Below are 27,917 nucleotides of genomic sequence, written 5' to 3'. Positions count from 1 at the left end.
ATAACATAAAATAAAGTGTCTTGTTAAATTGTGGGAAATATTACATACGCTTGTAAGGATTTTTTTTACTACTGATATATGAATTAAATTACTTTACTTGCATTGTTTGCACGACAGTAAACTCCTTTTAGACCAAGTTGCTAGGATACCGACTCATGATCACGCCTCCTTTCCCAAGAAACATGTCTGGATTGGTCCCGATTTTCCTGCCGTCACGGTGCAGCAGCTGCCTGCAACAACGAAGTGACAGTAAACCGGACGATATCATGAGTGATAATGGTGATATGTTCAGGGGAGAAATAGTTGTATATGAAAATAAATAAATAATTATGTAATGCATCTAACTCAGAATTCTTACACAAAGAAGGGCATGCTTGTAAGTTGTATCTCTTCGTTGTAATGGACACAGCACTGCTAACGTTAGCTTGATCATGTTACGTTAGCTAGCGCTATCTACAAAACGTTAGATCTTTAGCCAATCAAAGCTAGTTAGCTCAAGATGACTTGTTTTTTTTGTCTTGCAAGATGTGTTCGCATCAAGGTAGTAAGCTACTAGCTAACCATATTCTTTTGGAAAGAAACATTGTACTACTAATGTTTTTTTTTTACGGTGAAGGTAACGTTAATGTTAGAAGTGGTTAGTTGGGGTTAGTTAGCTAGCTAGCTAATTGTAGCTGTGTGGAACCTGCCAGCAGCAGCTTTTCTTGCTTGTTTTTACAAATAACTGTCAGAAACTGAAACTGATGCCTTATAGGCAGGAGGCTGAATCTAAAGTCTCTGCCCAGCCTCTTGACTTGAGTGAAATGGACCAAAGGTCTGAGTGTAATTTTCGTCTAAGACCAGACATAAACACCGCTCTGTATTTTGCTCTATGTGAAGTCCAGTATCATTTGAAAACGGGCAGTATATAGATATGTCATTACTTTGTAGGCATGTATAAAATTATCTAGTGTCGCAGCTTCTCAACATGTGAATGATTTCTTTGTCAAGCAGCTGTTGTTGATTCATCTTGTCTGACCAGTCGAAGATGGATGAAGGGGTGGATACTCAAAGAAGGTAAATCAGTCAAGTTAGCATTAGGATTTTGGGTGATGAAGCTTTTTGTTTAAGGCTGGCCACATGCTTTGACCTTTTTACGTTTCTAATTAAGGATTAAGCACATCTAATATACTACTAACAAAGTGCACTCTGGGAAAAGGGAAGCTGCATCATTATGATCATAAGTGTACACTTTGTAGATTCAGCCTACTAACAAGGCCTTCTCTCACTTTGTTCTCCTTCTGTCCTGCTGCAGTATGGCTGCTGAAATCAAGCCAGAGGATGTAAAGAATGATGTTCCAACAACAAACTTAACAGATGGAACTCTTTGTGTACCACAAAAGAGTGACACTTTTAAAGACTGTGCAATAACGGAGAACATGCAAGATGACGTAGCATCTCAGACTTCGATGGACTGTGGTTCTGCAGGTGGGCTGGATGAATCTGTTCTTACAGGCAGCAGAAATAACACAGCCCCTACATCCTGTTCTAATGGACAGAAATCTAAGAGGTCCACTTCACCTGGTCCTCACCCTGTTAAAACAACTGGTGTTGCCGCACACGCTCCAAATCCAAAACTCACTCTCTGTCTTAGTAATAGTCCTAAGAAGGGTGTCAGTACACCCAGTGATGTGGAGATGCTGAGTCCGGACAGCCCCATCTGTAAAACCCTGTTCGTGACAAGCTCAGACAAGGATTTAGATGGCAGTGCTTGTGCAGAGGACTCTGGCTTTGCAAAGGAATCACAGCAGTTTGTCAAAGACTCTGATTCTGGATGTTTGGTCAAAGAAAAAGTCAATCTGGTTGCCATGGGAACAGAGGATGCTGAGGTAGCTCAGTACAGTCACTGTGGTTCATCTGATATGAGCCAGGACTTAATTGGAAGCCAGTCAGGTGCTCTTTTCGAAAGGTACTTGTGAACATTTTCTGTGTTCCACTTTTTGTCTTTGCTGATTAATGAAATTCCTGTAGTGTCCTAGCTCCACTATGCTCACAATGTCCTTCAGTAATTGTGTAGCATACTGCCCTGTTCTGTTTTTGTTGCGTTACAGAGTTTCATTCGCATTTCATAACATGGACAGAGGATGGCTGGGGACACCCATAGATGAGCTGAACAGAATGCCCCAGTGTGCTCCCCCTCTGTCTCACCTGAAAGCAGCGCCTCACCACACTGTCACAGTCCGAGTGAGTAAACAGCCACTTGTACTATATGTGATCTTTGTATGTTGTAAGAATGCTACAGTCATAAAAATGCACATGCAGATGTGAATGGGCATTGTGTGGTGGATCTGTACTGTGTTTTAATAAGGGAGAACAAGACAGGGAAACATGGGAAACCATCCTCCATGTTCCCCTCAGGGCCTCTTGTCAGTAAAGCTCCTATCATACTGTGTCCTCCACTACAAGTCCCACAGGAACACTGTGGGTGCTGCTGTATAGCTACTACTTGCTCTGAACATCAACTAACTACTGCCATCCAAGCTAGATTCTCCCCATCACCCCCTCAATCACAAGAATGCTGGACTTTTAATTACTGTTTGAGAAAAAGCACATCTCATTTAAATCAGGGCAGCTGATTTTCAGCTGTTCAGTCAGCCAGTAAAGGAACGTATGACTTTTGGTAATGGCAAGACCAGGCTTAAATGAACTGACAACATAAGTTATACGACTTATACGAGTTCTCAAGGACGTACACACATGATCTCAACTGGCTAGTTATCCTCGTGTGTCCGCGTTATTCTCCGACATGCACTGTAACATTGCAGCCCTATTTCTGATACCGTGGGGGGCAGAAATGTTGCCGTGGGGGGCCGCCACGGTCAAATCAACATAGAGGAAACGCTGCTCTTAATACATTTTGTTTAGAAGTAATGAACAGAGTTAAAGTGACTGACTTCTTAATTTCATAACATCTACCATGCCATGTTCTTTGTCTCAGAAGTTTTTAAAAACCAACTATTGCATCTTTTTGATCAGCCAAGATAGAAAGCAGGTGTCTCAATCATCGCTTCTCTACACACAACTGTTACCTGTAAAGTCATTTTGTTTTCCCTGTCGTTTTGTTTCTGTTACAGACAGATCTCCTCAGAGAGGGAGAGGTCCCTGTTCCATACCCCGGCAAGTTCAAAGATGCGTGGGATGATGTGTTTGTGAAGATGCCCTGCTCTGAGAAGAATCTGTTTCCTATGGAGACTGAGGTATAGTATATTAGCGCATCACAGCTTTGCATGCTTTTCAAAACAAACCATGTACCACAACAAGGTTCATTACTGTAGGAACGTTTTCATAAAAGCAATTTGTCATGATTTGTTGTGTCATGTAGGATGGAGGTGGTGTCCAAAGTCGGTGGGAGCTGATCCGCACTGCCTTGCAGGGAGGGTTCAAAAGTTCTCTGGATGTGAGGGTAAGACAACAGTGCTGGGCTGGACTCTGTTGAACATAATATGTGTCATCACTAAGACAGGATAAACACCTTTTAAATGTGAAGTGACTTCCACAAGTCTGTACTGAAACACCAAAAGTTAGGAAAAGTGCTAATTGTCTTTTTCTCTATCGTCTTTATGTTAGCAAACAACAACATTATGCATTATAACCCGTTAAGGAGTGGGAGGGGACCCAGTTTACTCTGCTTGGTCTCAGCAGTTCAAATCTCTGTTTTGGCACCTCCTAGTCTTGACGTTGTGTTTCAGTAGAGCTGAACACACAGTTAAGTTTGTAATAAGTGACTGCAGACATAAAGTTGGCTTCTTAACGTTACTCCAACACAGTATTGAACATGTCTGAGCAGTCATCATTTTGGCCAAAAGTTTAGTTTTTCCCATCCACACCAAAATGTGACTCTTGTTTTCAGAGTTCTCCACCCTGCAAGCATTTTTGAAAACCTTGTTTTTGGTTGTTCAAAAATGGACAGCTGAGGTTGGTGTGGAAGGAAAGTAAAAAAAGGTAAGGACAAGGTGCTATTTAAAAATAAAACGTTGGCTTATTTGGACAGAATGCCTTTCATACTGGAGAATTTCTAAGGTATTATTCCAATTAAACTGTCACAGGAGTTACAAATATACAAAACCTATTCCATAAACAACCACAGGGTGGCAGAGTTTGCAACAAACATAACATGTTGTAAAAGAAGCTTTGTAATTTAAGATCCTGATTCTTTTTGTGCATTAAACCTGCTGTTAATCTGCTGCCATACAGTTTACATATTCAAAAATGGTCTTCTCTGAATAAATAACTCTGTATTCTCTTCTACAGGATGCTATATTGAGATACAACATAGCCCATGCAAAGAAATGGGACTTCACTGCCCTAAACCTTCTTTGCACAGAGGTAAGCTGTCTGCATTTTATATGCTGGTCTTGTACCAAAGATAAAGCAGAATGATTAAAACAGCTTCACTCAAGCCTGCTACTCATATTGTAACTGTCAAAATATGTCTTAGGTATGCATCTTTGCTGTATACTTTGGGTGGGAAACCTAATTTAAAGAAACACTACTTTATTTTGTATTCTAATTTCTTAATTTGCTATATAACAGGCTTTCATATTTGTAATTGTTGTAATAGAATTGACATATAAATACACACCTTATCAGTGAAATGCAACCCGTTGTGCATATCACAGTTCTGACAGTCACCCTGTGAACTTTGCTGGCATTGTTTGTTTAACTCACCATGATTTAAAATTACCTTAATGAAGAATTAAGCTAAAGCTGATACTAAACTAGAGTTGTTATCGCAAAGGGAGCCTGCTCTCCTCTGTTTGGCTGCAAGCCCATCAGTGTGCGTTGTCCCCTGCCAGTACCTGGGAGTCTCAGAGGAGCTAATATGCTTCATACATTTAGGACAGATGAGCACAGAGCATGGCGGCGGCAGCTGTTGCGGGTGAACCATGGGGATGTCTTTCTTTTTTTCTGTCTTTCTCCTTTCTTTAAACACTTATTTTCCTCTGCTTAGACAGTTAGGGACTGTAATTACATACCTGTTGTCAAAGAAACTTCTTCCCATGTGGGATGATTATTTACCTGTCTTTCATTGTTATGAAATGACTTTTTCAAACTGTTTTAGAAATCACCATTTTCAAGTAAAGCATCAGTCCTTTTGCAGAAATTCCTTCCCAGAATCCTGTAGACACAGTAGTACTGCCTGTCTACTGGCAGTGTATTTACTTCGATGTGAGTATATGGCATATTACCACCCAAAGTGGCCAAAAAGAAGACTGATAGCAAACCAATTTCAGCTAGAAGCCTAATTTGGTTACCTACATTTAGTAAAGCATGTAGTTTATTGTCAAACTCAATATCTTTGTTAGAGCCATTAGGAACAAGGTCATTATTTCAATGGAGCTCTTACAACTAAGCGGGAACATTTCATGCTTGCTACGGTCCAGTCAGATTGATATCTGAACTTGATGTCCGTCCCTTCTCATCACTGATTACTCAGCTAAATTCAGACCATTCCAAAATGGTCTCTTTTTTTTTTCTCCTCCCTGAAATAATTTCTCAATGTAAAGCAGATAGCTTGGTAGATCAATAGCCACCAGAGCCTTTTTATAGCTTAATCCAATTTAATTAAAAGGTTCCATTAAATCTGCAAGGATGCTCAGTAATGCCAGCAAGAAACTCACCCTTCCAGGACTCTGTTGTGTCAGCAGCTCCATCCAGCTGCCCTACGCGTGGTATTTCCCAGTATTTTTTTCATGCTGAGGCATGAAGTCGAGGTTTGATTATTTAAAGTTAATAGAACTCCAAATTAAGTGATGTGCATTAATTGGAAAAACAGGAATGTGCATAGATGCACATGTACATATACAAAATAGATACTGGTTGTGACTGCTTTCTGTCAGTTACATTTCTTTCAGTTAGTGGATGCAGGATGAGGGATCATTCAAAGCATCCTGCCAACAAATTGAGCAGCAATGATTAACAGCTGATATTCTACAGCAGACATGCATACGTGATTACTCTTCACACACAGAAGAATCACAGACTGAATTGTTTTGCTGGTTGGGCAACCAAATTGATGAGTAATTGACAGAATTATTTTAACTGCTTCTCTGCGTATGCCTTTTTTCAGTGTTACTCCTCTTTCGCTCCAGTTTGTGTGTGTGTGTTTGAATCCTAACGGTTGCACTCCTCAGCCAGGACCACCTAATTAAATCTGGAGGAACATTTGTGCAGCACTGGGGTAATTGTCACAAGGTACATTGCCCCTGGGCCAGTGATTGACACTCCGCTCAATGTGTAATAGCAATAGGAAAAAAAAAAAAAAAAAAGAGTTATCCAAATTAGGGCTTGTCTGTAAGTTGTCTTAGTGTTTTTCCCCTGCCAAATGAAACTGTCACTGTGTCACTTTCTGATGAATGTCTGAGGGCTGAGCAGGAAAGCACTCCACGAGTAAGTACAGCTGATGTCCCAATAGTGCATGCACATTTAGCAGCAAGACAACAGCACACTCATCCCTCTCACTTTTGTGCTTGGTCACTTTTTTTTTTTTTCTATCTCTGTTTCTATAAAACATTCTTAGACCTCTAAATAAATATGTGAAATTGAGACTTGGGTGCCAGGAAATGAAAAAACTTTTAAAGACCAGAATGGGTGGAAGATCAGAGTGTAATCGATCATTAGCCTATGCAGCAGTAAATCTGGACTGTCCGCAGTCTATCATATGTATTGATGTGAAAGGTATAGTTTGTGTGTGCAGCCTAACCTGTGTGTTACCGTGGTGGCCAGCGGCTGTAGCTGCGGAAAGGCTCGGGGATCATATTTCTACCCTCCTCCTGCCGCATAACCAACTACCATCTATTAGTCCCACAGGAGCGCTTTATGATGTCTGCCAGCTCATTACTTCTGACAGCATTTAGTCAGACCTGCTCTGCAGCCATATAAATGCCCCCGGCCAAATCACCCACCAAAGACTTCCTTTTGAAAATCAAGCCACCCTGCCATTCTCTCCACAATTGGTCATTTGCATTTCCTCCAGAAGGTCCATTTAATCAGCGCAAGCTCCCCTGCTTACCTTGATAGAGTAAGTCAAGTGATTGATGACAGTGACATTCGAAGCCAATACACTCATAAGTGATTGCGTTGTAAATCTGAGTCTGTGATGGAATAACTGGGTGTTTATTTTAGAGGGAATTGCAGATGGATGCTGAGGTAAGCTATAGGCTGAAGTATGGATGCCTCGGCCGTGGCAGGCTCGCTCCCAGATTGATGCTGGTTTATTCTGAAAATGGTTCTGTGTAGCGAGCAGCTCTGCAGCATTTATATTTCTTCTTTCACCGCTGAAGTGTTGGGATTATTGATATCTGAAGAGTGGGAGTTCACCCTGAAACAACAATAAACCTCTATTTCATTTAACTGACATTGAGCTTTCTTGTTGGATGTGAGAAAATTGAGCATCCTTCCTTAGATATTGGTTACTGGTATTGGGTTATGACCTCAGACTCACTGTCAAACCGTTATTAGACCATTTACACTTTTCACCAAGTAGCTGGTAGGGCCATACTGTATCTCTGTCCTAACAAAACAACACTAAACTCTAAAATAAATTATTGATTGGAAATTGCATGTTGGTCATTGTATTTTCAGTTGAAATCGAAATTGAGGTAAAGTGGGGATGAACTGTTCAAAAACTGATAGTGATAGTATCATTGTACGAAATAAGTTATCACTGAACCAAACTGTTTTCTAGAAAATAAGGGTAACAGAATTTTAATGTGTCAGAAACTAACAGAAAAAGAAAGAAATGTATTAGTAGTTTTTCTTAAATCTTGCTGACAGACAAACCGAGCCGAAAACATAACCTACTTGGCGGAGGTAAAAATGATTTGGTTGCGACTTAACTTTTCGGTTGGAAAAATCAGTGGTGTTACAGACCAATATGCCACTTCAGATATAATCCGTCACTCTGACTGCTGGCTCTGAGTAACTGCCTGCCTAACTAGGCAGTGAGCTCCACAGAGATATACCCTTTAACAGTACTTCTGCATGTATGTTGCTTTTTTTCTCCTCTCTCCAGTATCTTGAGCATTCTGAACTACAACACCTGTTTGAGATCGTACTGCCAGCTATGGTTGACCTTGCACTCCGTGCTCCTGTCCTCTGCACAATGGTAAGTGCAGTTTACTATTTTTTGAATATGTGCACAGTTTATGTTTAGGGGGCTTGCAGGAGTTGTGTGAATTGAAAGGTGAGCTTTTGTGATACAGTGGGTTTAAAAAGAGCTCTGCAGTGTTAAGTGATATTGGAGGAAGGATGTAATTGTGTGCAGAGAGGAGAGGCAAAGGGTTAGATGGTGGATGTTATACAAGATCAGCTCATGAGTTAGAACTGCTATATAATGAATGCCCCTTTTGGTCCATATCAAGAACTGCTTCATTAGAAAAAAAGGGCTGCGAGAGGAGAGGCCCGTCTCATTTCCAGTCATCCATCTGATGTGTCATGCTTGTGCACTTGAGGAAATGACTCTTCTAAAATTCAAAATTCAGTCAATTCCTTTGGACTTCCACACTAGCCCTTCCTCCTCTGAGCAATATATTTTGAGAAACAGGGCCCTCTCTTTTATTCGCATTAAATGGAGCTGATCCATGTCACAGAGCTTTTAAATGTCATCCCCATTTGTCTTTATTTTTTCGTTGTCCGTCATCAGTCATAGCAATGCAAAAATCCCAACATTGGTACTTCTGTAATTCAGTTATCTATTCCATAGTCCGTAGCTTAATTTAATAAACTTAATTCAGCTCCCACTGTGGGCAGGATAGGAAAATCTCTTTGGATGCTACCTGAGACATAAACAGGGGCAGGACATTGAAGATGCTCAGGTTTAACTAAGGAAGGGAATTTCTGGTACAGATTTCACCTCAGAATCATTTGTAGCGGTTGGATAATAAAGCTTTCTGACTCTCCGCTTTATTTTGCAGTATTAAGCGTCAAGGCTAATGTTTATGTGTGTGTTATTAGAGCTGGTATTGATTTGCTAACTGGGCAGCCTTGGGAGGCTCTTTAGCCCTAATCAGTGAAGATAGATGGGGCCCCATGTGTCTGACTGAACCAACCGGGGGGAGAGCAAGAAAACCAGGACCTTAATTACTACCACCCATTTACCTAATGGAACTCTCCTTGTCTCCTCTGCTTGCTAGATTGCTAAACTAATTATCTATCCCCATGAGCCATCAGACCCACAGTACTACACCCACGCAACCTTGTGTGTTTCTTGCGCATCTCTTTTTGTCCCTACGTTTCCCATTCTGATCTCCAGTCCCTCAGGTTTGGTCTCTTTGTTACTTTTTTCCTCTCTCTTTTTAGCCAATTCCCCTACTGAAGTCAAGGATGAACCACTCCCTGACTCTGTCTCAGGAGCAAATAGCATGTCTTCTGGCCAACGCCTTCTTCTGCACTTTCCCTCGACGCAACTCCCGCAAGTCGGAGTACTGCAATTATCCTGAGATCAACTTCTACAGGTAAAGGCACATCATCCCTTGCAAAAAACTGGAGACACACAAAAAAATTATCAGTTAGCTCTCTAGAGTAATTGAGTGAGCTGCAGGTCATTAGTATTTTATTCACAAAATGAGGTTTGCCCCTTGAGATTTTTGCGGAGTCCCTTTGTAAGCCATTACTTTAATCAGGAGAAAGAGTAAATCTCAGACTCCGATATTGATCCTGCATTGGTCTGTATGCTTCAAGAAGAAGCTTACGATGCTGTCTGACAGGAGCATGATTGGACTCATTGGCATCATTATACTATTTTCTGGTCCTCAATGATTACGGAACATTCCGTGTTGCCCAGTTTTTATTGGCTTAATTACAGTCTCACAATGTTCTCAGTAGTGTTCTGTCCAGTAATTGTGCATCGAATATATTCAAAGATTAGTAATATTTTCATGATTAAGTACAACCATCTACTACAAATGGGTAGAATTTTCCATATGGGGGCACTACTGCCTTGAAAACCCTCAATAACTGAATTCTATTACTCAGCTTCAACTTATTTAGTGTCCATTAAGTTTTCATACAGTAACATTGGAGTTTATTTTTAAAGCTTGCATGCATAATGTCACAACGAGGTGAACTGGATCTGGCTGGTAACAGAGTTACAGCTTGTGGTATCTCGTTTGTTATTTTGTCAAAAAGCATATTTACTTTTTTTTTAATAGTTGTAAGATTACATTGTGCGCTTTAACTGCCCCTGTCACCTTATAGCCTTGAGGATGGGACTGTGGGCCGGGTACCTTATTGAGCTCCATGTCTCTGTTATGTCTTCTTATGTGGGAAGGAGATTCAGAGTAGGAGTGTAAAATTGGTGTTCTCTGTTTCTACCTACTCAGAACCAGTGGTCTGTAAGAAAGCCTGGGATGGCTAATTGAAACAAATTGTTTTGATAGACTTTTAAAGGGCACACCTGTCTATCTGTCTCTGGCTTCTCATGATCTTGAGGAGTCAACCGTTATATGCAACGGATGGAGGGGATGCAGTGTGGAATCAGGCCTATATTATTGCATCTGTACACAATCTCTGCTCTGCTGCTGTAATGTGTGAAGACAGCAGCAGAAGATGTGGCTGTGTTACACTCAGGTTGTCTGTTATCACAGTTTTCAACGCTACCAAGCCACGCCCACGGCAGTCGCTATGACGACCAGCCACGCTGAGGCGGTACTAAAATCTGCAATGGAAAAGGGACGCACAGTGCGCCGAGTCGAGGCGAGTCGAGCAGGTACCATGTAATGGAAAAACGCCTATAGTGTTGCTTTAAAGGGGATCTACGACATGGTGCATTGCATTTCTGGCACGCCGCTCTCTGTTTACATTATTTTCCACCACGCAAACAGCAACAAACACAAATCAACAGAGAACTCTGTAAGCAGCTTTGTTGTAAAAACTAACGGTGCTCGGTTAGCACAATGACATGATGTTAGAAAGCACAGCCGAAACGATTTGTCATAAACTAAGTAACAATAGTGTTAGCCACGATGCTAACGGCATTGATAAATAAGCCAAACGGTGCTGCCACTACTGTTTTAGTGATTTATAAGAAACCTGTTTCTTGCAGATTGTCACGTTACTGAGAGTACAGCTGTTAGAAGGTAAAATATGAAGTTGAAGCTAACTCTGACAACTGTAGGGCAGCTAACATTAACTTTAGCTGTCTCCATGAAGCTCCCAGCTAAGCTCCTATAACGCAGTTAGGAAACCAGAATGAGCCAACTATTGATAATATACACATTTTGGCTCGGTGGATGTCGATTTTAAAGTCATGTTATAGCTATTTCCCATCCTCCTTCCGATTTCCAGACACAGCATGTCACTCCCCCCTGTAGTAACGTTACTCTGTACATTACGTTAGCTCACAATGCCTTGCATTTCTCACTCCCGTAATTTATTGTTCATCAGACATGAGAAGAGGGAGATTAGCTAACATTAGCCAACCTATTTATATAAAAAAAAAAAAAAATCAAAAAAAAACTAGAGTATTGATTATTATATTCGACTTTCGTTCCAACAGCCCTACTTCATAGCAGCTGATAATGGTCACAATTTTGAGATGTTGTGTATGGGTGTAGTGGGGTTGGTAGCAGAGTTATAATGAGATTTTGTTACCAGCTCTATTACAGTGTTATGGACTGTATGCACCGCTGTACACACTGGGCATTGTCCAGATATCACAACTCAATTTCCCTGTATTTCTGTGAGGCACCGTCTCCTTATTAGTGATTTCGGTGATGTTGCCTCGGTTTAACAATACATTATTATGATTAGTGCTGACACTCTTTGCAGAACATGGTATCAAGGGTCACAAAATTCACAGTTCGGTTCATATCACGGTTTTGGAGTCACAGTTTACGGTTCAGTTTGGTACGTTTTTTGGTACACATTGCCAATTTCAACTTGCTTTTCATTTTTTTATTTGGCAGAAAAAGTTAACTGTTTTAAGAACATAAGGAACATAAACTATTTTTTTATTGTCAAATCTTTTTTAAAAGAATATGCTTTCTAATTAGTGCAAACAAAAAATGCAGCTTTGTTATTTTCATAGGAATATGGACACAATTTAGACTAAGGCCATCAACATAAAGTGAAGCATAATCTCTACCCAGCACTAGACTTTAAAACAAAAAAACATTAGCCTATAACATGTCAGTTTTTAATGGAAATATTAGTTTTAAGTGCAACATTTTCAATACAATAAAAGGAATATGGCTGGATTTTGGCTGGAAAAGTGTCACTGTGTTATTAGACATTAATGTTACTTTAATCATATGCTGAAATCCCGCATCCACCACTTCTGCACTACTGCGCTATAAAGCGGCCAGTGCTTAGTCATGGATTGGATTGCCATGTCTGAATCTGCATAGGGAGGCTGTGTAAACGCTGCGGGGAAAATGAGTTGCTCTGTTCTACCCGACTCTCTTGCTTGGCCGGTCAACAGACACACTGGTTTCAAAGATTCTTTTGGGGGGCTTTTTTCCCTTTATTTCAGAGTGAGAGACAGTGGATAGACAGGAAAGGTGGGAGAGAGATGGGGGATGACGCGCAGCAAAGTTCTACAGGTCTGATTTGAACCTGGGCCCCGCTGCAAAGGCCTCAGTCTATATGGGGCGCATGCTCTTACTGGGTGAGCTAGAGGTCGCTCCAACGGACACACTGGTTTGATGTCTTTATAAATGCACCATCATATTTGGAAGTATTGTTGCTAGCATAAGCTACATGTCTTGCGCAGTGCTTGCACACAGTCACTCCTCTATCCACCACTTTTTTCAGTCGCTGTCAGGTAACCCCAAATCCGTAATGTTCCGATACAGAAGACTGACTGACTGAAGCTGCATGTGTGATTTGGTCCATATTCCCCCCTTCAACTCCCTCATTTTTATCTGAACCTTATTCGTGCTCTCATAATCAGTCATCTGTATGGATGCATGATATCTGCCTCCATATCAAAACATTAGTGGCCGACTAAGTGAAGAGGCTTCTGTAATAATGTAAGCATTGATTCCAGTTGGAGGGCTGGCTGTTTCAGATCCATGCCAGCACTTGGTTGCAGGCCTGCCTTTACTATCAGCATTTCTGCCGGCAGTGAAATACAAAAAAGAGCGAGAGGGAAAAAAGTCTTGGTGTTTCTGAAAAGATGAGACAAGACAACCAGTGCAGTCTAAAATGGGCCCCGGATCGTTACTGGCCCTCCCTTTCCCCCTGTAATTGAGGGAGTGTCCATCACTTTACTTATCAGCTACAGTAGCACTCTGTCTTGGACAAGGAGAGCAGCAAGCAATCTGCTGATTGCTGTTTTGGCAGAACTGTCAAGGTTTGTCCTCCGTTAAGTGACGGATAGATTCGAAGGAGAGGAAAGAAGGCAGACTTGTCTCTTTAGCTCGTGTTTTCCTCTGTATGAGAAGAAAATGACATAGGAAGCCAGTTTAGTCAAGAATGCAAGCTCATTATTAAGAAATAAATCTTTTGTTTTTGTTTCTGAGCTTAGTGACCATGAAATGGCCTACCTCATTTGCAAGAAAATAACCTTATTGGAAAAGGCAAAACTGTGAGTAATCTTGTCTCCTGGTGCACTTTATGTAGTAGGTAAGGTTACAGTACATAAGAACCAAATAATTAATGTGACTATCCTTGAAAATAAAAAATTGCTGCAATATATTTTGTGACTAAATCCTTCATAATTAGTTGCCCCTCTGTCTTCAGCAAGGTATGATTTGCGGCTATACTGGAAATCTCCCCGTCATCCCACCTATGTTTCACTTACACTGTCTCATAGGCAGGTTGTCCTCCAAGGTACTTTATGCTAAATTGACACTTACTAAGGGAAATGGGGTGGGAAAGCCTTGTAGTAAATTACCTTTTTCATGTAATTTACCCCCTCTGTTTTTATTTCTTTACTGGTCTGGGCAGAAAGCAGAACTGGGATTACTCATCAGCTTAGGTTGCTTTTAATGGAGGGGGAGCACCAGTATGGGGTGATTTTAAGCCGTCCACCCGATTCTCTCTCTCTCTCTCTCTCTCTCTCTCTCTCTCTCTCTCTCCCCCCCTCCCTCCTCCCTCCATCCACCCTAGTTTTTATGGAAACTGAAGAACAGAAACATGGCCTCAGGCAGTTCCATTGTGTGAAGAATAGAGGTAGATGGGAGAGACATCATGCCAGTTTAAAAGCTTGACCTCACTCAAGTCATGCTGTGGCATGGTTGTGCAGTGAGCTTTAGATAATCACTCTGAGTGAAACATCCATCTCTCTGAGCTGCTAAAACACAACATATTTTATTTCATATAAAAAAAAAATATATATATATATATATTTGAGTAAAACTAGTTTATTTCCTTTTTTTTAGAGACTCTAAAGTCTCACATGCACTATTTGACAAAGTCAGTACCCTACAAAAACCTCTTGTGATCTCAAATTCCCATTTGCTTTCTTTTTCAGGTTATTTGATGGTTCTTCACCAAGAAAAATTGAGAAATTGAGAACTCTGCTGTGTTACTTCAGGAGAGTTACACAGACGAGTAAGCATTAATAACATCCAACATGATGTTGCAGCCGTTGTTTCTCTGTAATGCTCTCTGTTTTTCAGTTGATGAACTTTTTTTTTCTTCTTTTTTTCCAAGAGCCCAAGGGTCTTGTTACATTCACAAGACAAATGCTGAACAATCCTCCAAACTGGGAAAGGTATTACTGTATTCTCTTCTACTACATTATTAATTTAATGAGCTGAATTTTTGTTATAATCTACCCACAAAAAGCCATAATAAAGGAGATAGAATATACATTTGTGCTATGTTTTGGGTCAGTAAGTAAATATTATTTTCATGCACAGTGATACTTCAAATGTGGTTAAATTGTGTAAAAAATAATTTAGATGTTCCCGCAACTTGATTGACCAAATCTGAATTGGGTTGATGTTATCTGAGTAGAGTAAGGAGGCCCACTCAAACAACATCAACACATCAGAGTTCCTCTGCTGCTAGTGTGCACAGCTCAGTCAGTCCTACCACGAAACATAATGATGGCAGCACTGTGCTGCTTGGTGGTTTTTTTAGCAGGTCGGATTGTGAGACTGAATTGTGCGAAATACAGATTAAATTTGTGGAAAGACCTGAGGTTGAGATGGCAGTTAAAATGCCATCAGAATCGTGACCAAAAGCTTAGGCTTGATTCACAAATGCTTCCCATCCAACCTAACAAAGCCTAAGTAAGCCTGCCAAAAAGAATGCCAGTGAATTCCTAAATTTAGATGTGCAGAATTTATCCGAGGAGATTAAAGAAGTTGACACTGTTGCTCCAAAGAATGTAATGACTTGAAATGTTTCTTTCAAACGTCCAGAAATTGTTTGGGGCATTCACACTTTGCTGAAGTGTGTTGTGGCTTCACCACTTCAACAATGGAATTATTAAATTGTATTAATACAATTAATTACTCTTTTTAAAAGAAGAACTTAAAGTTTTGCTATCTTTTTTGTCAAGTTCCCAGACTCCGCTGAAGCGCCTACACATCACTTGTGAGGGGACGATTGAGGATGATGGATATGGGATGCTGCAGGTAGGAATTTGTTTACTATGTTGCATCTAACACTGTTTTGCATCTAATGCCAAGTAGAACAAGTTATATAGCCTGGAGTAATAAAGGTATTTTTCCTGCCAGTGCCCCCCAATCATTGTAAAAGGATTTCTTTTTGTAACCACAAACTCAGACAAAATTATTGGAGTGTCAGATTTGATGCACTGTAGCATGCCTGTTTTGCACTTGTTATTGTGTGTCAAACCTACAAACATGACTCTGACCATCACCATGCCTTCTGTTTAGCTTTTGAACTGCTTGTCTGAATGGTCGTCCACCACCTGCAGAAAGTCAAAATCGGGTGAATCATTTTTGTGCATATCTGGGAAGGTTATTGGCTCTATTTCTGCATTGATTCACACCATCTCCCCACTCCCCCTCAGTGTTTCAGGATAGCTGGTGCATTTTTTACTCAAGCTGACATCTGATGTATGTACACTTGAGTAACTCAGAGTAGCAAGGGTGAAGGAGAAGACCCTGGGGTGGGGGATGAGGGAGGAGGAGGCGCATGGAGGAAAAGATGACGAGGGTGAGCCATCTCACTGGGACGACCCACTGGGCCAGGAGTCCTGCAGGCGGATTGATGGCTACCTCAGCAGGCTGGGCTCTGGCTGTGTGTTGACTTTTGATAGGGCAGAGTGGGCTGTCATTCTGTCAGGAGCTGAGATTGAAGGGTGAGGGGGGTGAGGTGAGGGGTGAACCAGTGAAGGAGGTGAGTTGAGTGACTGGTTAGACAACATACACACATGCACATACAAACACACACACTGTCACACAGATTGACGTAGCTGTGGGCCAGTGAGCAGAACCCTCACCCCTGACAGGCTGTTTGAATAGCAGCATTGCGATCTAATGGACTGTCCTCTTATTCATGCCACAAAAACAAGGAGTGGGCTTACATGGCAGGAAGCTCCAGGATCACATCAAAAGATTTGGCTAAAATTCCATTTGGGAGAACTTCGTTTAGCATGTGCACTTTTGTAGCATCATTTCATTCATTTTTAACAGTTTCAGCACTCTAAAAATCAGATAATGATACTTAACACAAGCAACTTTTTATTTGGAACGATGTTTATAAGTTACCTCAGATATATTTCAGCATTTTGGTTCTGCAAATTATTTAACTATTGACTATTGTTTACACCGATAAACTGTATCTGCGATGAGTTTGTATTGGTCAATACATTATCCCAGCTGATTTATTGTTCTAGCTCTATTGAGAACAACGTAATTGTAAAATATTTGGTCTTCATCAGGGTCAGTTCCCACCTATCTATAGAGTAAAGAGACTTCTAGACTTAAAGTGATGGTTCGGAGTAATTTCACCCTAGGGTCCTTTGCACCATGACCTCGAGCCAAACACCCCCCCTGGGTCTAACATTGGGAGAGTTAGCGTAGAGTAGCGTTAGCCGCTGAATAGCTTAGCGCAGAGGCTAATGGATCCGAGGGTCTCTTAACATTACCCCACTAATAATGCCCGAAATGATACCAAAGGTCTACACTAGTATATATAGGTTATGCACTCATAAAACGATGGATTGTAAAGTTTGTAAGTACACCAGAAGTTTATGTAAATAACACTTGCCTGCTGGCTTCTGCTCTCTGCTGCTGCTGCTGTTACTACCGGGCAGTAAGAGTGCTTAGGGACATCTACAAATTACAACACCGAAAAGAGATGCAACAAAAATATTTATTAATTTAATGATTAAATAAGGTAATGTCTCCAAACTTACCTCAATTATTACTTGTCTCCTGCTAGTTATACTACAGCACTTACTTTAAAAAATAAGTTAAATTAAAAAATATTTTTGTTGCATCTCTTTTCGGTGTTGTAATTTGTAGATGTCCCTAAGCACTCGTCTTAACAGCAACAACAGCAACGAAGGAGCAGAAGCCGCCGCGCAAGTGTTATTTACATAAACTTCTGGTGTACCTTTACAACCAATCCATCGTTGCATAACCTATATATACTAGTGTAGACCTGTATATTCGGCATTATTGGTGGGGTAATGTTAAAAGACACTCGAATCCATTAGCCTCTGCTAAACTGCTGCATGTTAGACCGAATTAAGCTTCTGGGGGTGTTTGGCTCAAGGTCATGGTGCAAAGGACCCTAGGGTGAAATTACTCCGAACCATCACTTTAAGAATTACAAATATTAAGGGTGAGTGTGAAGTACCCACTTGTTTTTAAAAAGGACAGTCGGAGTGTTTCCTCTCTCCCTAAGTAATGCCAATAAACTTATCCCATTTTATTTCTCTGGGATAAACCTATTCTTGGTCTTTGGTCTAACGATATATGCAAATTGTTTTGTAATTATGGTTTTGGGGAGTTGTTTCTTAATAATGAAAAGCTGAATATTGGCTTGTTTAAGAATCAGTGTTTTCAAAAGACAAAAAGCAGTGGGCCGACGACATATGGGCTAAGCCAAAATTGCGTATTTTTGTAATGATAAAACCAGAATATGGCACTGAGAATTATGTTGAATATAATTTGTCAAAAAGGCAAAGATCTTTATGTGCTCAAGTGAGATCTGGTGTTTTGCCTTTGACTATTGAAACAGGACGATATGTTAATGTAGAAGAGGAAAAACGGATTTGTCCTATGTGTTGTTTGAATGATATAGAAAATGAGTTCCATTTTGTTTTCTATTGTCCTTTTTATTGTGAACAGCGTGATTTTTTGTTTTTGTTTTGTAGTATAAAGGCAGAGATTGATTTGGTAAATATGGATGATGCTCCAAGACTGAAATGGCTGTTCACATATGAAACATATAAATTAGCCAATTATCTAGATAAAGCTTGGGAGAAGAGGAAAAAAGCGCATTATCGAGATGAATTATAGATGAGAATTTGTTGTTTGTGTGTGGTATGTGTGTACGTGTATATACATGTGTATATGTCTGTATATGTATATGTTTGTATTTGTATTCATGTATTTCTCCGAATGATTTGTATATGCGACAGGAAGATGTTTGTTAAATACATAAATTTGTGGTGTTTTGTAATCCCATGTGGGATGGGCCAAAATGTTTGGCATGACACAGAAATAAAACATAACTAACTAACTAACTAACTAACTTAAAAAATAGAGGCAGTATGCACACATTCATGCAGATGTTGCATTACTTCTCTGCTCACCATTAATTGTATTTTATCGATATCTGAACTATCTCTGTAAAGTGTATGTTGTTTTGCTACGATTTCTTAATTTGATTATTTACAAGCTTCCAGCAGTGAAGTGATCCTTAGACATCTATCTGTGTTAAATGACCACAGTGGGTGACAGTTAATAAGGAGACACTAATAGAGTCATTTGTTCAAATAATGGGAGTGACAGTAGCTAAACCTCACAGTTCTTCTCAACTGCATTGAATGGGCAGGACAATATGTTAACAATTTGTTTTGTTGTGAATTTAACTATGGGATTGACTGTGCCATTTTGGTTAACTCTTCTTTTTATTTTCCCATTATATTCCTTTAATTAGGTGGACTTTGCAAACAGGCTTGTAGGTGGTGGAGTAACAGGACATGGACTGGTCCAGGAAGAGATTAGGTTCCTCATCAACACTGAACTCATTGTCTCTCGCCTCTTTACTGAAGCTTTGGAACACAATGAATGCCTCATCGTCACAGGTACGTAGTCACACAAATGCGTTATCAGCCTTCAGGTTGTCCTTTGTATGGCACTAATGACTACGCCTGTTAAACACTTGTTTCATGTATGCTTCTTTCAATTGACTCAGTCTGTTCCTTCCTCCCTTGTGGTTCATTGTGTCCACTTCATCTGTTGGTGGAAAATGTGATTAAACAGAAATGTATTGTCAACAAATGTAGAGTTGTTGCTTCAGATTTACAGAATAGTCAAATGTTAGCATAAAAAATGTAGTAGTCGGCAGTGTTTCAGGCGCTGTACCAGACTGTTGCGGTGAAAAGGGAGCTGAGCCTGAAGGCCGGTTAATCTATGTTCCAACAATGGCCTTATGTTAATACGTTCAGACCAATGAATGAGCAAAAGGATGTTATTGCATGTACCAGTGGCTGAAATGTTTTGTTTTTTTAACGCATGCAGTAATGTCCTCATACAGAGACTAGATATTAGGTCAGGTTATTTATAGGTTTCCACCCAGTTAAGACTTTCTGTGACATGGTGCTTATTAGCCCACATTTTGCAGGGAATGGAACCATTGTAGAGCAGACAGACTGTGTGCCATTGCTGCCATTGTATATTTCTTTGCTGCTTTTATCCGCCAATTAGCATCTTGTGAATCACTAGTTACAGAAAAACAATGTATTTTGTGGCTAAGACCAGAGAGGTGGTATCTAGCTCCCGTCGTGCTATATGGGGATAAGGTTAGTCCCCTTACGCATTGTGCATAGGGTGCTTTCACATCTGTAGTTCTGTTCATTTGGTCTGGACCAATGGTAAAAATATTATACTTTGTAGCATTTTTCATCCGTTTCGGTTTCTTTTCACACCATGCCGTTTGCTTTGGTCCGAATCAGTTGATGAGTTGGTGAAACAAACCAAAATGCAGCAACACAAGTTACGTGACAACATTCACATCATTGGCCAGATGTGTCTTAGTAAACTTCGTTGTCTTCGTATTACTGCTCTTCGATCAGTCAGAATTACCATGCGGGGAAATTCCAACGGAACTCCCGGAAGTAAACAAAGAGAGGAGGAAAAGCCAGCAGACAACATGCTGCTGTCCTACTATGAAGAGACAACTGCGTGGGTTGATTGTAGCCCTGGTCATCCTAGCACAGCACAGCTGACTATAGCAGCTGGTTTAGTCCAAAAATGTGCAGTTGGGTCTGTTCGAGGTCCGATCACGTTCTCACCACAAACAAACTGCTCCGCATTCGTTTGAAAGCATACCAAGACCACCTCTTCAAGGAGGTCTCGGTACGCTTGTTTGGTCCGCTTTGGGTGTGCATCCGAGTGCGTTTGCTGCATTCGCACCTGCCCAGACGAACCGTGGGGGGAAAACGAACTCTAGTGCGATTCAACCAAAATAAATGAGGCAGGTGTGGAAACCCCATTACAAGCAGGAATTAAATACTTGTGCAATCTATACAGAACAAATATGATGCTACCACACGGGGAATATTCTTTATATACAGTATTGCTCCTTCATGCCATGTGGTGTGTTTGGTGTATTTTTATTTGGCTTTCCTCTTTCTCTTATAGAAACCACACACATATCATGTCTTTCTACTTACACATACCATTGGCTAAACTGGTGTTGTTTTTCGCCTCAGAGTTATTTTCTCTAGTTCATTGAGCCCTGTGTGTTTATTGGGCTCCATTCTTTTTTACCGCTGTCCTTCCATCCAGTCAGAGGGTAAATCCATTGCATCGATTCACTTGGGACTGCCCAGCTATTCTTCATTTCTCTCCAGCAGAATTGCTCTATTTTTTAACCTCCAACTCACTCTGCTTGGGTCAACCTCTCTAAGTGTTGTGCCCTGTCACCCGCCCCCCTCCGCCTACCTTTTTCCCTGCCTCACAGCTGTACCTCGCCCACCACTGGTCAAAGTAACGGCAAGCCCAGATTAAGATCACGGCTGTGCAATTACTGCCAGAAAATTTAAATATATAAATATATGGGTGGACATAATATGAAGGCTTGTGCTTAATTCAATCAAAAACATGCATGTTTTAAATTTAACCTCATTATTTTAGTTTGTAGTGTTATTGTAAGCGTTTCGAAATGGCCTCAGTTGAGTCAATTGATTTATGCCCACATCGTATGTATTTTATTGCCACTTTATCTAGCTTGACAAAACAGATATTTAACATCCACTTGTCCTGCTTTGGTGCCTGTATTTCACTGGGGCATTAAAATCAGATGTTTACTTTAGATTTGCCTTTGATGACACAAGAGGCATCATTATCCTCTTTGATAAATCCATCTGTTTGACACAAGGGCATGTAAAATAACTTGGCTGCGCCTGCAGAAACTCAAATATAAATGGTGCTTCCAAATGTCTGCACTTGATTGATTCTGTTGGTTCTTTGAACTTGTGCCTAGCAAGAGAGACACATGGACAAACAACATATGAAGAGACTAGGAGTGTGCATGGTCTGCATGGTCTGATGGGCACCCTTAGCACCCACTACTAACTCTACATTGCTTGTTGCACATCGGCTGGTCAGAACAGCAGAGTAGAGAAAAGGAAGAGCCACCGAGGTGTTATTACAACACACACACACACACACACTCACACTCACACACTCACTCAGTTCTATTTAGCCACCGTTAAAATCGACTTGTGTCTCATTCAGTACCCTCCTGTCAGCAAGCCAAGCATCGTCTCTTTCATATGGCGCCATGTTGTCTTCATTGTAACTCCCATCCCTTCCAAGTCACCTTCACTGCCGTGCCCCTCCCTGCCTCCCGTCCTCTTTCCCTCCTCCTCCTCTCCACTTAACGTTATTACATTTGGACAGAAAGGAATTTATTGCCCAACTAAGGTCATTGCTCCACTAATGGAATGGGCCAATTACGCCATAGATTCATTTAAACCTTGCAGATTATTCCTTGCACGCATTCAGTGTTTCCTCTTAAAGTCTTGTCTCTGTTTCTAGACTCTTTATATCTGTTTCTCTTCTTCTGCCTTAGTTTTTCTCTTCTGTCGAGTTAATCATATTTCTTAGGTGTCTAAACATGGGGCATCCAGTGCATTTGGAACTTATGCGTCACATCAGTTTTTGTCCATAGGCGTTTTCAGATTGGAAGGTAGATGGTCATGATGTAATCTAGTGATGGAAGCCTGTATTCCAGGAGGCTCTCATTGACAGTTGCCATGGTAAATATTATCAAGGTGAAGGATGAGAAGGGCAGCTCTGTTGATGGAGAAAGTGATATGGGTTTTCAATGGTGCAAGATGTTTAAAATAAATGTTTTTGTTCACTCATCCAAAACTTTACATAGAAACGCAACTCTATTTTGCCCGGTTGTACTGTCATTTCTGTGTTGTGATGTTTTGGCTCCAGTACAGGCCATTAGCTTGAGTCATACTTTGTCATAGAAAGGCACAAAAAAATCATCATTCCTGCTTAGACTTCAAGTATTGGCAGATGGTACATGCTTGAAATTAAATGAAGCCAATTATGAGAAAGTAAAAGCAGCGTTTAATTACTGCTCTTCAAAGAGATACTTTTAGAGAATGACAGCATTGCTTTTAAAATACTTTCGATATTTTCTTCTAGTAGCATACGTAACTCTGCCAGTACATACAGTAGAACCTAAAAGGCTATGCTAATCACCTGCTCTTCATTGAAGTGCAGTGAAACTTCCTCATACCTAATGCATAATGTATGGAGCCTTTAGTAGGCATCACTTTCAGAATTGTGTGCAGCTGTATTTGTAATGACGAATGATGAAATCTTTCGAGTGCTAACCCCCGAGCACATACCAGTACACACACAAAAAGGCTAACTTCCATCAGCGGTGTGTTACCCTGTCTGTTAATGAATGATTCAATGATGTTTCATGTTTTGCAAGCATTTTGCGAATGTGGCCAAGGTTAGCTTCTTCTGTTCTAACCAGTTCTTCCTATTATGACTGAAAGCTTTTCATTTCAAAGCCCAAAGTGGATTACTTATTAAGTCACTGGCCTTTATTTATGACAATCCAATAAAAGCTGATACGGTGTACTCACATGGGGAGCATAAAACGCACTAAATGTGATTTAAGAAATAAGGCGCAGAAACCGATTTAGGCCAACTGTGTGTTCTGGCTGCTGAATACTGAGTAATGTCTTTTTTTCTTGACTTTATTTCTTGTTTTGCAGGCACTGAACAGTACAGTAAATACACTGGCTATGCTGAGAGTTACAAATGGAAGACCAGCCACAAGGACGAGACTGCCAGGTATATTTTACTCACATAGTACTATTTCATATTTTGGAATTGCTTTGTTTTGATATTTTAATTCAGAACGTTTGCATAATGATAGGAAAATGTTTCTAAGTCATTGTCAATCCCATCTCTCATTGCTTTTCTTTCATTTCCAGGGACGACTGGCAGCGACGCTGTACGGAGATTGTGGCCATTGATGCTCTCAAATTCAGGCACTTCCTAGAGCAGTTTCTCCCTGAAAAGATAACCAGAGAACTAAACAAGGTGAGAGAGAGATGTCCTTGTCTGTGTTTGCACAGAACTATATAAAAAATATGCTTGGCTTACATAAAATATTACACATTCCTCAAACAAATGTGTCTTTGTGAAAGGACACAAGAAAGCTATAAAATATAGTGTCAACTCTCGGTACCTTAAGTGACAAATAGGATGAAGCTGGACATTATGATGTTTTTGACTAAAAGCTCATGGTGGTAAACTTTGACATATTGTCAGGTATCACCTGCAAAGATGTTAATTAAAGGCTTAGTGAACTGTAACACCACTGAATTTAGCTCAGAGCTACCGAGCTTATCTGACCGATACTAATGGTACACAACTCCTATCTGTAGTAGTGGTACGGTCATTTACTACAGCTTTTTCTGTTGAGGAGTTAGACAAAAAATGATGCACCTGTGTGCACTTTTTAAAGCCGTTACTGCATTTCTTAAAATATGCTTATGGTTTAAGCTGAGGCTTACTCTTAAACATTTTTGCTTTTTGATGTTTAGCTTGCATGAAACCCACAAAAATGTCATACGTAATATATTTTCTGTATATTCTAAATCTCTATTGTGCGAAGAGATAAAAAATATTGAAAAGGTTTCTCTTGTGTCTCCTTGTTTTCTTCCTCACTTTCCCTTCCTCTTGTGCATTTATCCTAGGCATATTGTGGATTCTTCCGAAATAAAGCCAACAGCAAGCACCTCTCTGCAGTAGCCACAGGCAACTGGGGTTGTGGAGCTTTTGGTGGAGACACACGGCTTAAAGGTATCATTGGCTGAATTACAAACATGCATTCGGATAGATAGGAAAAGACTGTATAGTGACACGTGTGAAGGAATCAACGTTTTTTTTTTTTTCATACATGAGAGCTGAAATGGTACTACTGATATACAGTAGATTAGCAGATACGTAATATTGCTTACATAAAAATATAAACTCTTGATTCTCAAGCATGAGGTAAATATTAGTTGCTCAGACAGGATCAGCCATTCATCTGCACTGCTTGTCCCAGCCATTAAAGGACTGGATGGCACAGTCACAGATGCCGGTCTGTCTCTAGCACTTCTGGTCAATTAGTAGCTCTCCCAGGGTGTCACTCATCCATTCCTTCCCTCCCTTTATTGATCAGCTGACACACATTTATTATTTTCCATTAAAAGGGCAATTGATTACAGGGAAGGGACACCATAAATCCAGGCTGATTCAGGTCTCTGTGGGCTTACACAACATCACTCTTCACAAGCAGGGGGCCCCTTACTGTCCCCTTCAGTACACTACACTGCACATTTTGGGGTTTCTGGTCAATTGTCTCTAACATTTTAATTATCTGTATATTCGTTCATACTTATCATCCATGGAGGCTGTGCTGGACTAAAACCCATATTTCCACATAAATGTCCTGCAATATGAATGCAAATGCGATTGGAGTAACATGGGTGTGTTTGTGTACAGTTTCATTTAGAACTGAAGCTGTTAATTTTCTCTGCAGCACGCTATGAATAGATCCACTGGACTAGTCCCTGAGGATGATATTAGCTTGCCAGGGACCCCTCTTATTAGCCCTGGAATTAGCATAGCTGGTATTTTTAGAAGGCAACTGTATTTTATTTTACATTATAGTCCCGGAGCTGACTTGAGATGTGGTAGTTACATAAGACCGAGCTGTTATGTTGTAAAGATTACAGACCTTTTGCAAATTATGTTTGTTTTGTGCGTTTTAATCTGGAATCATTATCCATTCTGTTAAATATTTAAAGGTCGTAAGACCTAATTTGCAAGGCTGAAAGAGTGAGTGCTGTTGATGAGGCTATGCTACCAATGGTGGATTATTTACTCTTCTGATATAAATTGCCCCTGTCACTCGTGTTCTTTTCTGCCTGAAGCCGTACCTTATCCAGCTTATTGACCAATTACTTCGTTTCCTCAGCTTATTTTCAGCGACCAATTACACATTTATGATTTCGTTCCGAAACTGAAGGATACTAATGATGCTAATACGGTATATTATAGCCTGGATTTCCCTTTAGCGTTCTCCTTCTCACTTTTTCAGCACTGATTCAGTTGATGGCTGCAGCAGAGGCCGGGAGAGACTTGGCGTACTTCACATTTGGAGATGCTCAGCTTATGAGAGATGTTCATGAAATACACACTTTCCTCACCGAGAGACAAGTCACCGTCGGTAAGACTCGCACACAAAACCAAATGTTTTAATATTTTTTGTTGCAGGAGTTAGACGCTCTGCCCTGCCCTGCCACTGTTGAGCTCTTAACACTAAATTGCATAATGAACCGGAATGGTGATGTTACCAACCACTGGAGGATTGTGGGGCTCTTGAGGCTCATACAGCACATGGAGGTTGTCCTTGCTGGTGTCATTACAGGGACAGTATGCATAAATAACAGAATACAGTCCATCTCAATGTTAAGTTATTCCACTTTATGGGCCCTCTCCATTCCTCAGCCTATCCATTCAGCCTCTGCTGCAGAGTGGATTACTGCCTGAAGTGACCCCAGCCTCTCCCCTCCCCCTCTTTTCATTTTTCTTCCGTTGACATTTATTGAAGCCTTTCAGAGAAATTCCCCTCTAGCCATCCATTTCCTAAAGTGGAGCTACAGAGAAAAAGCTCACGGCTACGTGCACTTGATTTATAAATGAACCCGAACACGCTTTCATTTTTCTTCGTTTTTTTTCTTGTTACAGTTTCTGTCTCTCTTGCTCATTATTTGACTCCGTTTGTCCTTTTTGTCTATTTCTCTCAAATTTCCCTCCATTTTTCTTCCTTCTCTTGACCCCTGCACCATCCCCTCCCTCTGTCTCTCTTCCTCTCTCTATCTTCACCTCCCTCCTTTTCCCTCCCAGGGAGGCTGTACAACCTTTTGAACCAGTACTCCAGTTCGGTGTGCAAGAATTGCCGCACGACTCGACCTGACATCAGTCTCTACAGTTTCATCCATGAGAGAGTCTCTTCCCCCACGCCCGCTGACGCCCCGGACTGTGCTAAGGATTCTGGGATGTCCCCTGTAACATCGGACTCTCATTAACACGGCTAGAGCTGCAACTTAACCTCCCTCCGCTGTCTCTCCGTGTAAAAGAGACTGCAGGTTCACAAACTTCAATGTGCTGTCAGCCTTGTGCTTACAATCACTTTTTGTCTCACACACACTCCCTTTAAGTTTGTGATCCCAAAACACAAACTACCAAAACACAGTTTTGCCTTTCTCGTTGGTGGTATTATAGGAGCCTCGTAGTATGTCACCAAATGTGGTGAAATGTTTCAGAGACTTATAGCAATAGTAAATCCTGGTTGCTGTCAAGCCTTTCTTTAGTTTAAGTGCGATGTGGAATTCTTTTGTTTTTACATTAATTACACACATGGCCAAATATTCATCATATGCATGTTTGTGGACACTTTTCATTATTAATAATCCAGGACATGATAAGACATCCCTAGTTATCTTGTCCTTTATTGTGTTTGCTACTTTTTGGATGAGTTGTCCTCTCTGTTTACCGAACCCAGGCTGTGGTGAGGTTCCTGAAAGCAGAGAGATAAGATGTCATACTGTAGTCTATGCATGGGTAACATTTATTTATCAAATATTCTACACATATATGCTGCTCTTTTATATTCCCTAGGATGTCAATGTTTAACACACATATAGTCCTTATTTTCATATCAATAAATGTTATCGGTATAAAGGTGTAGACACATATAGCCGACGGGCGACCTTTGACAGAAAACCCCTCGATATGATCAGTCGCGTCCCCGAGGTCCAAAAAACTGCCACAGAACAGACCAAAAAGACGAGAGGAGACGAGACGTAATACATCTCTATAACAGCAGGCGGCGCTAATCAGTAATGTTGCCCAATAAATGAAAACCGGCAGCTGATTGGACGAACGTGTCACATGGGTTTGTTTTCTCCGGAAATTCAGAGCCAGACTGTCATGGCGGCCGTTCAGAATACGATCTCATATTGTACTAAAATAGTTCACTGAAACGTGTTTCTGAAAACATTTTAAGCGAGAAATAGGCCATGCAGTTGCTGAATCTGTCTTCATTTCAGATCAACAAAGGTCAGTTTAAAAGATTTTCATCAGATTTTGAGAGACTCTAGTCACCTCATTCCGCTCGTCATTTCCGGGTGAGTCCCGACTGCCCTGGCGCCGACCGAACATGTCAAGTCGGCCAAAATGAAC

The 27,917-nt window shown here is 40.7% G+C and overlaps 1 protein-coding gene across 4 annotated transcripts; it reads left to right on the top strand.

The window, feature by feature from the left end:
• Window positions 1–172: 172 nt before the first annotated feature.
• Window positions 173–27,531, top strand: parga (poly (ADP-ribose) glycohydrolase a). 4 transcript variants are annotated; one of them, XM_039784204.1, is made up of 18 exons: window positions 173–279; window positions 994–1,056; window positions 1,295–1,948; window positions 2,091–2,223; window positions 3,114–3,236; window positions 3,362–3,442; window positions 4,291–4,365; window positions 8,054–8,146; window positions 9,340–9,494; window positions 14,456–14,535; window positions 14,638–14,698; window positions 15,494–15,569; window positions 19,075–19,222; window positions 23,390–23,468; window positions 23,612–23,720; window positions 24,380–24,485; window positions 25,771–25,899; window positions 26,580–27,531. In XM_039784204.1, exons 2-18 carry the CDS (start codon window positions 1,028–1,030, stop codon window positions 26,759–26,761), a joined length of 2,313 nt encoding a protein of 770 aa, XP_039640138.1. In that variant the 5' UTR covers window positions 173–279; window positions 994–1,027; the 3' UTR covers window positions 26,762–27,531. The 4 variants fall into 4 exon arrangements, with proteins under 4 accessions (XP_039640138.1, XP_039640136.1, XP_039640137.1 ...); XM_039784202.1 differs by having other exon boundaries at window positions 193–376; XM_039784203.1 differs by having other exon boundaries at window positions 193–376; window positions 991–1,056.
• Window positions 27,532–27,917: the final 386 nt, after the last annotated feature.

The sequence above is a fragment of the Perca fluviatilis genome, chromosome 19 (genome assembly GCF_010015445.1).
Source record: "Perca fluviatilis chromosome 19, GENO_Pfluv_1.0, whole genome shotgun sequence".
Lineage (NCBI taxonomy): Eukaryota > Metazoa > Chordata > Actinopteri > Perciformes > Percidae > Perca > Perca fluviatilis.
Note: the sequence above shows the minus strand (reverse complement) of the source record. Positions and strands in the feature narration are given on the sequence as shown.

What these genes read in the sequence shown, in the direction of transcription:
- parga (XM_039784204.1), top strand. Translation starts at nt 1,028, where the DNA reads ATGGATGAAGGGGTGGATACTCAAAGAAG. An exon ending in CAGGAGAGTTACACAGACGA is followed by an intron (nt 14,536 to 14,637) that starts GTAAGCATTAAT and finishes TTTTTTTCCAAG; the next exon opens with AGCCCAAGGGTCTTGTTACA. An exon ending in AATCCTCCAAACTGGGAAAG is followed by an intron (nt 14,699 to 15,493) that starts GTATTACTGTAT and finishes TTTTTTGTCAAG; the next exon opens with TTCCCAGACTCCGCTGAAGC.